The 13,938-nt window shown below is 50.6% G+C and overlaps 2 protein-coding genes across 2 annotated transcripts in view; one reads left to right on the forward strand and one right to left on the reverse strand.

Moving 5' to 3' along the window:
- Window positions 1–13,938, reverse strand: part of Znf668 (zinc finger protein 668) — a 704,021-nt gene that overhangs the window by 204,770 nt on the left and 485,313 nt on the right. The gene's annotated exons all lie outside the window — the stretch shown is intronic.
- Window positions 6,510–13,329, forward strand: Trim72 (tripartite motif containing 72). Its single transcript, XM_004671038.2, has 6 exons — window positions 6,510–6,899; window positions 9,847–9,942; window positions 10,029–10,259; window positions 10,897–10,919; window positions 11,511–11,629; window positions 12,755–13,329. The coding sequence occupies exons 1-6, from the start codon at window positions 6,510–6,512 to the stop codon at window positions 13,327–13,329; spliced, it is 1,434 nt and encodes a 477-aa protein (XP_004671095.1).

Below are 13,938 nucleotides of genomic sequence, written 5' to 3' on the forward strand. Positions count from 1 at the left end.
CCAGATGCAAATGCCCCTTGTACATCTGCTTATATGGGTCCTGTGCCAGAACCTGCTGGCTGAAAAGGTTCGAACCTGATGGGGAGTGAGGATTAAAGAAAGACAGGAGAAAGAATGAAAGCAAGGACTCAAGTCCAGCACTGAAGCACCGTCTATTTCTCAGCAATCCTTTTTAATATCTTCTTACAGTTTGCCCATGTACAAAAATTCCATGACTTTCACACAAGTTTCTATCAAAACAACTTCTTTCTGTTACAGAGTTATGCACCTCGACCACTTCTCAGTACAAAAAAATTATTCCAAGGTTGGGAGAGAAACAAACCCTCTGTTCCCAGCAATACAAGCATAAAGGTTCAAGGAACGGTCAGCTCTTGCCAGTAACACTGAATGTACATAATCTTGCTTACTTGCAGATGCAAAAGTCTTGTTGCCAAACAGCCCAAGGCTACAGATTCAAGACCCTCCCAGTGGCCCCCAACAGTCCTGGGGAATTGAACTTGGGCCCTTAGGTTTCACAGGCAAGCGCCTTAACTGCTAAGCCATCTCTGCAGCCCTCCTGTCAGTTCTTCTCAGCACTCTGGTGTCTTTTGAGTCATCCCAGTGGAGTGACAGATTTCTTAGTGGCTTTGTCTTAGAGTACAGACAAGGTGTAGTTCCTGCAGCACGTAGACTGAATGTGGTCGTGGCCTTTTTATGACAAGACTGTTGTTCCTTCTTGCATTTATTTATTATTTATTTTTATTTTTTACATTTTGGTTTTTCGAGATAGGGTCTCACCTGAGCCCAGACTGACCTGGGATTCACTATGTAGTCTCAGGGTGGCCTTGAACTCCTGGTGATCCTCCTACCTCTGTGTTGCAGTCCGGTTCGCATTGCTAGTAGAAACCACCCAACCAAGAGAAGCTTCTTGGAAAAAGAAGTTTATTTTGGCTTATAGGATTGAAGGGAAGCTCCATGATGGCAGGGAAAATGATGACATGAACAGAGGGTGGACATCACCCCCTGGCCAACAGAAGGTGGGCCATAGCAACAGGAGATTGTGCCAAACACTGGCATGGGGAAACTGGCTATAACACCAATAAGCCTGCCCCAACAATACACTCCCTCCGGGAGTCATTAATTCCCAAATCTCTGTCAGCTGGGAATCTAGTATCTAGAACACCTCTTTATGGGGGACACCTGAATCCAACCACTACATTCTGCCCCTGGCTCCCATAAACTGATAACCATACATGATATAAAATACAATGCATTCAGTATGATTTTAAGAGTCTCCATAGTTTTTATCAATTCTAGTGATGTTCAAACATCCCCATAATCCAAGATTTTCCAACTGAGTCATAATACCAAAAAATAACTTCAAAAACCCATACTGGCACAAAATAAACACACTGCAAAAGATGGCATTGGGCATAGCAAAGAAATATTCATGCAATACATGATTTAAAACAACCAGGGCAAATACCAAACTCTGCAGCTCCAAGTCCAACAACTCTAGCCAGTGACAAATCTCCAAGTCCGATAATTCTAACCAGCAACAAGTCTCTGGCATTCCAATTCTGCCCCTCCAGCTAGGCTACTCACAGCCCTTTAATCCCAGCGCTTGGGAGGCAGAGATAGGAGGGTCACAATGAGTTCAAGTTCACCCTGAGACTACATAGTGAATTCCAGGTCAGCCTGGACTAGAGTGAAACCCTACCTAGAAAAACCAAAAACAACAACAACAACAACAACAAATCCAAAAGAAAAAAAAAACCCAATCCCCCAAACACGCACATATATAAATGCCAATTATTTGTGAAGGATGTGTTTAAAATGATTTTAAATGTGTTTTTATTTGCAACACTTTATTAATAAACCTGTTATCATGGTTGTTCCAGTCTGGTGACAAAGAAACTCCTAAAAGGACTGGAGAAATGGCTTAGTGGTTAAGGCACTTGCCTGCAAAGCCAAAGAACCATGGTTCAATTCCCCAGGACACACGTAAGCCAGATGCACAAGGTGGCGCATGCATCTGGAGTTTGTTTACAGTGGCTGGAGGCCCTATTGCACCCATTCTCTCTCTCTGTCTCTCTCTCCCTATCTGCCTCTCTCTAGAATAAATAAATAAATAAATAAATAAATAAAGTCTCACTTTAGTAGGGTGTATGTCTATTTGCCTATGAATTTACTAAGTTTAGTCATGGTGGTGCACATCTGTAGTTCCAGCAATTGGGAAGCTGAGGTGGGAGAACCCCAAGTTCAAACCTGGGATAATAGCAAGACTCAAACAACAACTAACCAACAAGTGCCAACACTTTAGATCAAGACAGAATGAGAGAATTGTGTAGCCATCCTGCTGCTCCTGTAGTGTGATAATGAAACTCTGAGATTAAAACAAACCAAGAAGCTTGGAAAGGAGTCACTGAGATCATGGCATTGAGCATAGATCTGAGGAGGAAGGGGAGTGAGCCATGCATATCTGGGGTGAAAGGGCATTCTAGGCAGGGATGGTGGTGTCAGGTGCAAAGTTTCTAAGGAAAAAGGGGGGATGGGGTGAAAAACAGGTCAGAGCAATGAATTGGGCCAGATAGGATAGAACCTTATAGGCCACAAGGAGGACTTTGGTTTTTATTCTGAATTAAATTTAAACTGACATTTGAAAGATAAGCATATAATGGCTTAAGGCTCCCAGGGTAGAACTGAACTCTGGGCTGCAGACTCGGGATTTGGTTCATTTATTTATTGAACTATCTGCCATCATTCTCTAAACATTTAGAGAGGCACTTTGCGCCAGGGCTTATTGCTAGGAGCTAGGGAGAAAATATGGTCCCCTTAGCTCTGGGCGAAAAAACAAAATAAAAAAACCTTTCAGGGTTTGAAGAATTCCTGCCTTCTCAGGTGGGGATATTACTGCCAATGTGACTTGATGGGTGACCTTGGGAAATGAGTTAGTGACTAACCACAGACAAGAAAGAAGGAAGCCAGAGAGTATGGAGGAGAAAGTAAGAAGAGGGAAGCCTATCCCCATTTGATTTTGCATGTATTCATGTGTGTGTGTGTGTGTGTGGCTATATGTGCATGTGTGTACATATGGAGCCAGAGGTTGATGCAGGGTGCTTTCCTCAATCAAGTTTGTGTGTGTGTGTGTGTGTGTGTGTGTGTGAATAAAAACAAAAACAAAAACAGCTAAGTATGGTAGTACATGCCTTTAATTCCAGCACTCAGGAGGCAGAGGTAGGAGGATCACCATGAGTTCGAGGCCACCCTGAGACTACATACTGAATTCCAGGTCAGAAGTGCTCACTTGGCAAAGCCTGTTAGCCCAGGTTCAATTCCCCAGTACCCATGTAAAGCCAGACATATAAAGTGGTGCATGCATCTGGAGTTCTTTTGCAGTGGCAAGAGACCCTGACACACCCATACTTTCTCTCTCAAATAAGGAAATAAAATTTTTTGGGGTGTGTGTGTGTGCATGCAAGTACACACATGCCATGTCCATGTGTGTGGAGGACAGATGAAAATGTTGGCTGTCTTCCTCTATCACTCTTTCACCTTCTTTCCCTGAGACAGAGTCTCTCATTGATCTTGATCATCATTCTTAGTTAGCATGACTGAACGGGAAATTTTAGCAATCCTTTTATTTCTGCACTCTCAGTACTGGGGTTACAGACATGTGTGACCATGCATGGGGATCAAACTCAGATTCTCATGCTAGTATTCTTACACACTAGCCAGCTTTCCACATTAATTATTATTATTACTATTTTGGTTTTTGGAGGTAGGGTCTCACTCTAGCCCAGGCTGACCTGGAATTCACTATGTAGTCTCAGGGTGGCCTCGAACTCACCGCGATCCTCCTACTTCTGCCTCCAGAGTGCTGGGATTAAAGGTGTGTGCCACCATGCCTGGCCTGTTATTTATTTACAAGGAGAGAGAGAGAGAGAGAGAGAGAAAGAGAGAAAGAGGAGGAGAAGAGAAGAGAGACAGAGATAATGGGCATGTCAGGGCTGCCAGCCACTGCAAATGAACTCCAGACATATGTGCCACTTTGTGCATCTGGCTTTATGTGGGTACTGGAAACCTGTGTTATTCGGTTTTGCAGACAAGTGCCTTAACCATTGAACCATCTCTTCAGCCCTGTTTTTTTAAATACTTTATTTATTTATTTTTATTTTTTATTTTTTTGTTTTTTTGAGGTAGGGTCTCACTCTAGCCCAGGCTGACCTGGAATTCACTATGGAGTCTCTCAGGGTGGCCTTGAACTCACAGCAATCCTCCTACCTCTGCCTCCCGAGTGCTGGGATTAAAGGCATGCGCCACCACGCCTGGCTACTTTATTTATTTATGTATTTATTTGAGAGAGAAAAGGGAAGATTGAAAGAGAGAGAGAGAAAGAGAGAGAGAGAGAGAGAGGGAGGGAGCGAGGGAGGGAGAGAACGGTGACTCTAGGGCCTCTAGCCACTGCAAATGAATTCCAGACACATGCTCCACCTTGTACATCTGGCTTTATGTGGGTACTATGGAACTGAACCTGGGTCCTTTGCTTTGCTGGCAAGTGCCTTAACTGCTAAGCCATCTCTTCAGCCCACTTATTTTATTTTATTTTAGAGAGAGGGAGGGATAGATAGAGAGAGAGAGCAAGAGAGAGAGTGAGAGAGAGAAAGGAAGGAAAGATAGAGAATTGGCATACTAGGGCCTCAGTCACTGCGATCAAGCTCCAGACACTTGCGCCACCTTGTAGGCTTGTGTGACCTTGTGCGACCTTGTGCTTGCCTCACCTTTGTGGATATGGCTAACAAATCTGGAGAGCAGAACATGGGTCCTTGGGCTTTGCAGGCAAGTGCCTTTAACCTCTCCAGTTCCCTCTTTTTTTTGAGACAGCATCTCACTTTGTAACTTAGCTCTCCTGAACTCATTCTGTAGCCCAAGCTGGTTTTGAAGTCATGGCAATCTGTCTGCCTCAGCTTCCTGAGTGCTAGGATTACAGGCGTGAGCCACCATGCCCAGCCTCCTTCACCTTGTGTGTGTGTGGGGTGTGTGGTGTGTGGGTATAGTGTTTGCATGTGTGTACCCCATCTGCACCCCTGCAGAGACCAAAGGGGAATGTCTGGTGTTCTTTATTTCCTTAGATGGAGTCTTTCATTGAATTGGAGTTACAATTTTCAATCAACCCTACCTGATGTACATGTGGCCACACCAAGCTTTTTACATGGATGCTGGAGATGGAGCTCAGGCCCTCTTGGGCCCTCTTGCCTCTGCAGCAAGCAGTATTGACTGCTGAACCATCTCCCCAGTCCCAACTTATTTTTTTTTCAAAGTAGGGTTTCTCTCTTGCCCAGGCTCACTATGTAGTCTCAGAGTGGCCTTGAACTCATGGGGATCCTCTTACCTCTGCCTCCCAAGTGCTGGGATTAAAGGTGTACGCCAACATGCCTGGACCCACTTGCTTTTTGTTTTTGTTTTCCCCACTTCCTTTTTTGAGACAAGGTCTCTCATCTAACTCAGAGCTCACTGATTTGGCTAGGCTAGCTAGCCAGCAAGCCCCAAGGATCTTTCCATTTCTGTATCCTCAGAGGCGCACACCACTGTGCCTTACTTTTATGTGGGTGATTTTGAGGCAAAGACTTTACCAAAACTGAGCCACCTGGACATCACCCTGATTTTCTGCATTCTCTGTGGTGTAGGAGTCTCTGTCTCTCCACCAACATTAAGCTCTGGCTCCAGCCTAGCCTGGAGAGAGGACAGTGGATGGGCCAGAACAGGTGGCCTGGACTTGAGCTGTCTGTCTACTGACTACTCAGTACTCATTTTTAGAACAGTTTCCAGAAATGATGGGAGGAGATGGGCAGGACGGCTAAATATAGCTCCGGGGCCTGTGCATTATCTGGAAAGGTCTGCCCTCTGATATGTGCCTCGCAGTCGTGCTGTTCACCCACTGCCAGCTGCCCCTGAGTCCAGCTGTCCTTGCCCTGAGCCGCCGCTTGTTTCTTGCTTGCATGTGGACACAACTGTGAACCCCTGTTCCTGACTGGTCTTCCTGGGCATTTCTTGGATCTAAGATCTCCCACCAGACCTGTAAGTCCATGGGCCTGGCTAAACGGGGAAGGGGAAGAAGGCTGGGGATGCTCTAGAGTTCAGTGAGAAGAGGGCTGGGATTTGGGCTTCTAGATAATTGGGGTCTGTGGTTGAGGTCAAGATGTAGGGAAGAAGCTGAGGCCTGGGGCTAAGACCGGGTCAAGTACAGTGGGCCAGACGGTAATCTCCACATATGTTTAGGAAATGGGGGTAAACAAAGGTCCCATGGAGCCATATTTTTGTTGGAGACCTAGTTTTGGTGGTGAGGGCAGTAGATACTACCTTTAGGACTAAGACTTAGTCTCCCCTTGCCTCGCGGTCATAACCAAAATCCCCTCCAGTACAGGATGTGAGATCTACATAGGCTCATGGCTATGTGGTCACAGACCTGTTTGGGATTAAGTCGTAGCTCAGTCCTCTGGTCTGACCTTCCTCCTTCTCCCAGGCTCACCATGTCCGCTGCACCGGGCCTCCTGCACCAGGAGCTGTCTTGCCCGCTGTGTCTGCAGCTATTTGACGCGCCCGTCACCGCCGAGTGTGGCCACACTTTCTGCCGCGCCTGCCTGGACCGCATGGGGGGCGAGCCTGGGGCGGATGGCACGGTGCCTTGTCCCTGCTGCCAGGCGCCCACGCGGCCTCAGGCGCTCAGCACTAACCTGCAGCTGGCGCGCCTGGTGGAGGGCCTGGCGCAGGTGCCCCAGGGCCACTGCGAGGAGCACCTGGACCCTCTGAGCATCTACTGCGAGCAGGACCGCGCCCTCGTGTGCGGTGTGTGCGCCTCTCTCGGTTCGCACCGCGGTCACCGTCTGCTGCCCGCCGCCGAGGCCCACATGCGCTTCAAGGTGCGGGACCTCCCCCAGCAGGGGTCAGGGTGGGCTGGGGTTGCTGGACAGAGCGGGCCCCGTCCCTAGGGAGGTCGCTGTGTTGAGGATCGTGGGTGCTCAGGGTGGCTAGAGAGAGTGGGAAGCCTAGGTGGCCAGGCAAAGGAAGAAGTCCGGAGGAGCCGCGCCGGGGCGGGCTGGGATCCTGCGAAGCTGGATTTGCCCTTCGCAATCGCTCCAGCAAGTCTGGAAATAAGGGGGCAGCGTCTCTTGAACCACCCTTCCCGAGTCTGGCGAATCAAACCGGGACTGAGTCACTGGCTTTTTCACCGCGAGAGGGACGCTGCCTGCCTGGGGTGAAGTACCTCCGAGGCTCCCAAACTTGCGCTGGCCTGAGGCAGCCAGAGGATCCCCAGTGGACAGGGGAAAGCAAGAAGAGAGGCCAAGGCTCTCGACACTCCAGCTCAGGCTGTTTTCTGGTGGGATCTGGAAGTCCCGAAACTCTCAGCCTTTACACAGATGTTCTTTTCAATATTGCGACCCTGAGCGAGGCCAGGAGGATGGATACACAGACATAAATTCTTACATGTCATGAATGTGACAAATCACACGCAGCAGATGTGTGTGCAACTGCTATGAAATATCTGTTGGTCTGTGGAGTAGCAAACAACAGGTGCAGGGGCGAGGGGAGGGACGTGGGATAGTCTGGAGGCCAGAAGCGGCCTTCCTGTCCTGCCGTTGTCTTGTGCAGCTGCTGGACATGCAGATGGGGCGTCATCAGCGCCCAGTCTCCTAGACAGGTTAGACTTCCTCGGGTCTATATTAAAGTCCCTCCCCCATTTTCTCCCACTCTATTCTTAAGTGCAGCCCAGTACTGGCTGTGACCCCCCCCCCCCCCCCCCCCCCCCCCCCCCCGCCAGCCTAGGGCAGGGCACTTCTGCCCAGAGCCTGCCCAACCCAGGTTCCCAGAACTCTCAATCCTGCTCATCTTTATCTGTGAAGAGAGAACAGACCAGATTGAGTGATCCGCATCAGCTAGCACCAAGCCTCAGGAGTCTGAAGGGGGTCCAAAGGAGTTTGGAGGAGGAAGGAGACAGGAATGCTTTGGGGCATAGGCAAGCTAGAGCGGTTGGGTCGGTTCCCACATACCAGATTCGGAGTGATTGAATGGGGTCGTGGGTGTTGGGGCCTCACGAAGCATCTCCCCCAGTTCCTACATGCCCATGTCGTGTGGCATGGCTGTCGCGAGTTCAGCTCCGTAGTCCTCACAGTAGAAAGCCACCAGCTTGTGGGTGAGGGTCATGATGTCCAGCGCCCTGAGCACCCCCCCCCCGCCGCGGAACGTGCCTCCCCCAGCTTCAGCTTGAACTTCTTTCTTTTTCCTTCTCCTCCTCCTTCTGGTTTTCGAGGTAGGGTCTCACTCTGGCCCAGGCTGACCTGGAATTCACTATGTAGTCTCGGGGTGGCCTGGAACTCACTGGCGAGCCTCCCACTTCTGCTTCCCGAGTGCTGGGATTAAAGGCGTGAGCCGGGTTTGATCTTCTTGAGCTTGTCTTTTGTCAGAACCACCGCCAAGAGCCCTCCAGGAGGAGACTGATCTGGCAGCCCAGTCCTGTGGTTTCCCCTAGATGGGAACACCACCGAGTGGCCCCCAGTTTCTCCTAGCGTGGGGCAGAGGGTGCCAATTGATTAAGGCAGGGGCCACTGCCATTGTGCAGAGGAGGACACTGAAGTGGGGAGTCAAGGAGGCAGGAAGGCAGAGGACGCTTTGGCTGGATCCCTTAGAGCTAGCTCCCCATGCTTGCATTTTATTTTTCTCAATTTTTATTAACATTTTCCATGGTTATAAAAAAAAAAACCTCATGGTAATATCCTCCCTCCCTACCCCCACTTTCCCCTTTGAAATTCCATTCTCCATCATATCCCCTCCCCATCTCAATCAGTCTCTCTTTTATTTTGATGTCATGATCTTTTCCTCCTCTTATGATGGTCTTGTGTAGGGAGTGTCAGGCACGGTGAGGTCATGGATATCCAGGCCATTTTGTGCCTGGAAGAGCATGTTGTAAGGAGTCCTACCCTTCCTTTGGCTCTTACATTCTCTCTGCCACCTCTTCTGCATTAGACCCTGAGCCTTGAAAGGTGTGATCAAGATGTTACTCAGTACTACAGTCACTTATTTTCAGCACTATGATACCTTCTGAGTCATCCCAAGGTCACTGCCATCTGAAAAGAGAAGATTCTTTACCCAAAGTGAGAGTACATGCTTGCATTTTAAGAACTCCAAACCAACAGTCCACAGATAGGCTTATTGATCAACGCAGTGGATATATATATAAAATTGCTTGTCCCCTGAGCTGTCAGTGGCGTACAGAGGCTAACAAGCCCAGCAAGAGGGGAAAGTCGTTACCATCGCACCGCCCCTGCCTCCTCCTCCCTCATTCTTTTCAACAGGGTTTCCTTGTATATAAGGCTGGCATGGAACCTACTATGTAGAACAAGCTGGTCTTGACTTTGTGATCCCCTTGCCTCAACTGCCCCAGTGCTGGGGTTACAAACATGCACCAACCCCACCTAACATCATTTCCTTTTTTTCACCCATCTCTCTCCTGGAAGCCTGCTGTGTGCCAAATGTCATATGTCTGTCTGATGGGCAGGGTTGGGGGAGCAAAGTGCATTTATGTTATCCTTGTAAACATCTGCATCGGGGATGACTGCTGAGGGATGGGATGTGGAAAGTAAGGCCAAAGAAGAGTTAAAGAACTAGATCATGGGAAGAGAGGGTACCCAGACCTTAGGGAGAAGTATGGTCAGGGACTGGAGGTATGCAAATGGATCTGGGTCTGGGAAAATGGCTGGAGGAGTTTTTGACATTGAGAATAAACTACGGAGGGCAGGATTAGGGGGAGATATGTGGAAGTTTGGGAAGAATCTTGTCATTTCTTATGCCTTGCCCTGCCTCCACCCCCAGGCACAGCTCCCACAGCAGAAGATGCAGCTGCATGAGGCCTGTATGCACAAGGAGAAGAGCCTGGCTGTGCTAGAGCACCAGTTAACGGAGGTGGAGGTGAGGGGCTGGCATGGTGGAGCCTCAGGACTGTGGGTCCAGGCTGAGGGTCCCCAGTCAAGGATCTTTCTTCATCCTCACCTCAGGAGACAGTGCGTCAATTCCGAGGAGCTGTTGGGGATCAACTGGGGAAAATGAGGGTGTTCCTGGCTGCACTAGAAGGCTCTTTGGACCGTGAGGCAGAACGAGTTCGGGGAGAGGCTGGTGTGGCCTTGCGGCGGGAGATGGCAGGCCTGAACTCTTATCTGGAGCAGCTGCGGCAGATGGAAAAGGTGCTAGAAGAGGTGGCCGACAAACCACAGACTGAGTTCCTTATGGTGAGCACTGAGTGACCTCCTCACCCTGCCTCTTGTCCATGACTGAGGCTCCAGGGACCACTTTCCATTGTCAGATGGACCCTGAGGCCCAGAGAAGTGAAGGGATAGGCTAGGGTTTCATCTCCAGTGGGCCTCTGTTTGGACACTGCATAAGGATGATATATCTAAATGGGCACCATTCATATCACAGACATTATAGGCTTGTGTATTTAGTAGGACAATCTTCTAACAGGTGTATTTGAGCTTCTGTGATAGGGGTGGGGCACCTTTTCCTACTTTGCATGAAAGTACTTGTCCAGGGTTGGGGAGATGTCTCAGAGGATCAAGGCATTTGCTTGCAAAGCCTATCAGCTCAGGTTCAACTCCCTAGTACCCACATAGAGCCAGATGCAGAAAGTAGCACATGTGTCTGGAATTTGTAGCAGCAAGAGGCCCTGTTGCTCCTGTACTTTCTCATTCTCACATAAAATAATAAAGAAAGAAAGAAAAGAAGAATAAGTAATGTCCAGAGGTAGACTTTTTTTTTTTCTGGTCTTTTTGATCCCCTGCTTAGCATTCTCAGTTGTCCACCCCATCCTCAAGTGTCTCCAGAGTCCACTCTGCCTCATTTACCTCCTTTCTTTTTTTCTTCCTCCAGAAATATTGTCTGGTGACCAGCAGGTAAGACCAACTTGGCTCTGTTCCTTTGCCCAGCTTATCCTAGCTGGCTCACCCTCAGCTCACCATGAGCCTTTGCTGACAACCATCTCTGTGCACTTTATGTTGAACACAGAAATGAGACAGACCTGTGGGCCTCATAAACTGGCACCACAGTGCAGTTGTGGGCACATCATAGGTGTCATTTCAAGGCTGCTGGGGAGGAAAAGGGATGGCCAGGACAGAGAAGTAGACACTGGAGTTGGGTCCTGTAGGAATGGCCAGGAGCTGGGAGATAGCTCTGTACTATAGACTAGTAGAAGAGCTCAGCCTGGCCTTGAACTCACTAATTAGCCCAGGCAGGCTTAGAACCAGAGATTCTTAGCCTCTCAAACTTGGGGATTATTGGCATGTACCACCACATCTGGCTTCAAACATTTTCAAATGTACATTTTATGTTCAGTTGTACTAAATACATTCAGAATGTATAGCCATCACCTTCATCCATATCCAGAACCTTTCCAAATTCCCAAATTGTGACTCTTATGGACAAGTTAAGGCAAGAATGTGATGTGGGGGGAGTCCCCCACCTCCCACTCATCTCTCTACCTCCAGGCTGCAGAAGATCCTGTCAGAGTCACCACCACCCGCACGTCTGGACATCCAGCTGCCTATCATTTCAGATGACTTCAAATTCCAGGTGTGGAAGAAGATGTTCCGGGCTCTGATGCCAGGTACTAGGAGGGACAGCTCTGGGTGTAACTGTGGGGTTGGTGGGAAGCCTGAGACATAGAGAGGCCTTCTAACTCCAACTCAGAAAGCCATGAGGTTGGGGACATGGCTCAGTGGGTAAGAGTGCTTGCTATACAAGCATGAAGGCCTGAGAAGGCCTCAGACTTCCTGAGGGCTCATGTAAATAGCTGGGTATGGCCATGTATGCCTATAACCCCAGTCCTTTGGGGAGCAGAGACCAGAGAATTGTTGGGGCTTGCTGGCCAAGTAGTTTAACCAAAAACAGCTGGTCTTGGTTCAGAGAGACATGCACATGGATGAGCAATAGAGGACCCCTGACATTCTCCTCTGGCCATTGCCCATGGAGCATACATATCTGCACACACACATGCATACACCCCACACACATGCAAAAAGGAAAAAAAGAAGAAACAAACAAAAAAGCTATGGAAGAAGTTGCCCTTTACCTCTGGGGGTTCCTTCTTGCAGTTTTCTAACCCAGCCTGGAGGCCTTTGGGAGATGCAGGAGTGGCATGGGGAGAAGACTGCTTAGCTCAGGAGTGCTGCTATGATGGGTCTAAGCCACGACTCCCTGTCCCTCTCTGGCCACTGAGATGATTCTTGCTAATTGGGGGCTGAGGTTCTGTAGAGCTCCTGGAACTCTGGGAACTGGCCTGAGTCAAACACTGATTTAGGTCTATGTGACTGGGGAGCTCAGGGCTCAGCCCTCCCTCCCAAGGGCTGGAGCACATCTGGGTGCTGCAGCCTATGGGACATGCACTCATCGATGTTCAGCCCTTACTGCTTCTTGGCTGGCTGGGGTAGGAATGGAGGGAACCCCTGTTCTAAGGTCCAAAAATCAGATCAAGACTGGCCCACTGTCCTGCTCCATAACCTTGGGCCTTCTCTGGGTCTCAGATTACCATCACCTATCTTATACCAGTCCTGCCCACCACCATGAAGAGACCTAATTATGGGCTCCTTGTGCAGTGAGCAAGGGGAAGCCCGGAGAGGTGTGGTCTTTGGCAAAAAAAAAAAAAAAAAAAAAAAAAAAAAAAAAGGAAGAAGAGGGAGCTGAAGCTGAGGGAAGGCTCCGCAGGCTGGCCTGACTCTTGTCTCTCTGGCAGCGCTGGAAGAGCTGACTTTCGACCCCAGCTCTGCGCACCCGAGCCTGGTGGTGTCCCCGTCGGGCCGCCGCGTGGAGTGCTCCGAGCAGAAGGCCCCGCCCGTGGGAGACGACTCGCGGCAGTTCGACAAGGCGGTGGCGGTGGTGGCCCAGCAGCAGCTGGCGGCCGGCGAGCACTACTGGGAGGTGGAGGTGGGCGACAAGCCGCGCTGGGCCCTGGGCGTGATGGCGGCCGACGCGCCGCGCCGCGGCCGGCTGCACGCCGTGCCCTCGCAGGGCCTGTGGCTGCTGGGGCTGCGCGACGGCAAGGTCCTGGAGGCCCACGTGGAGGCCAAGGAGCCGCGGGCCCTGCGAGCCCCCGAGCGGCGGCCGGCCCGCGTGGGCCTCTACCTCAGCTTCTCGGACGGCGTGCTCGCCTTCTACGACGCCAGCGACGCGGACGCGCTGGAGCCGCTCTTCGCCTTCCACGAGCGCCTGCCCGGGCCCGTGTTCCCGTTCTTCGACGTGTGCTGGCACGACAAGGGCAAGAACGCGCAGCCGCTGCTGCTCGTGGGGCCTGGCGGCGAGGAGGCCTGAGCCCGGGCGCCTGGGGAGAGGCGTGGGTGGGCGGGGGGGGCTCGGTTCCCCGAGTCAGGCCCCGCGGGAGGCGGTTGTGGGGCTGGGCACGGGGCTGAGGGGGAGAGGTGTGCAGGCTGGGAAGGACAGGGCGGGGCTAGCGAGCGGTCAGCTCCACGTCACTGTGCGCAGTATCCACAGCGAGGGAAGACGCAAGGCAGGTCAGCGAGGAGCTCTCAGTCAGCGTCCAGCGGCTCCCGGACGAAGCTGGGTTGAGGGAGGGAAGAACGAGGGGTCAGGTTCTGCGAGGACTAAGGGGAGGGGCTTGGGAAGGGTGACAGGCTGTACAATCTGTGACTGTGACCCACATGGGCCACAAGCATGCCAGAATACGCACAAATGTGGCGCAACACATTTGTAGGTGACTAGGACATATCTATCTCAATTTCAAAAGGCTGGACACCCTGCTTTGAGAGCTAGGAGTCTCTTCAGCTCCACAACCCTACTCCTCCTTATCAGTGCAGTTTCTGCTTGCATCAGATTGCCTCGGTGCACCCCTATAATCCCAGTACTCAGGAGGTTGAGGCAGGAAGGTGGTGAGTTGAAGGCTCACTGGGGCTACATTGCAGA

The sequence above is a fragment of the Jaculus jaculus genome, chromosome 12 (assembly GCF_020740685.1).
Source record: "Jaculus jaculus isolate mJacJac1 chromosome 12, mJacJac1.mat.Y.cur, whole genome shotgun sequence".
NCBI classification, from domain to species: Eukaryota; Metazoa; Chordata; class Mammalia; order Rodentia; family Dipodidae; genus Jaculus; species Jaculus jaculus.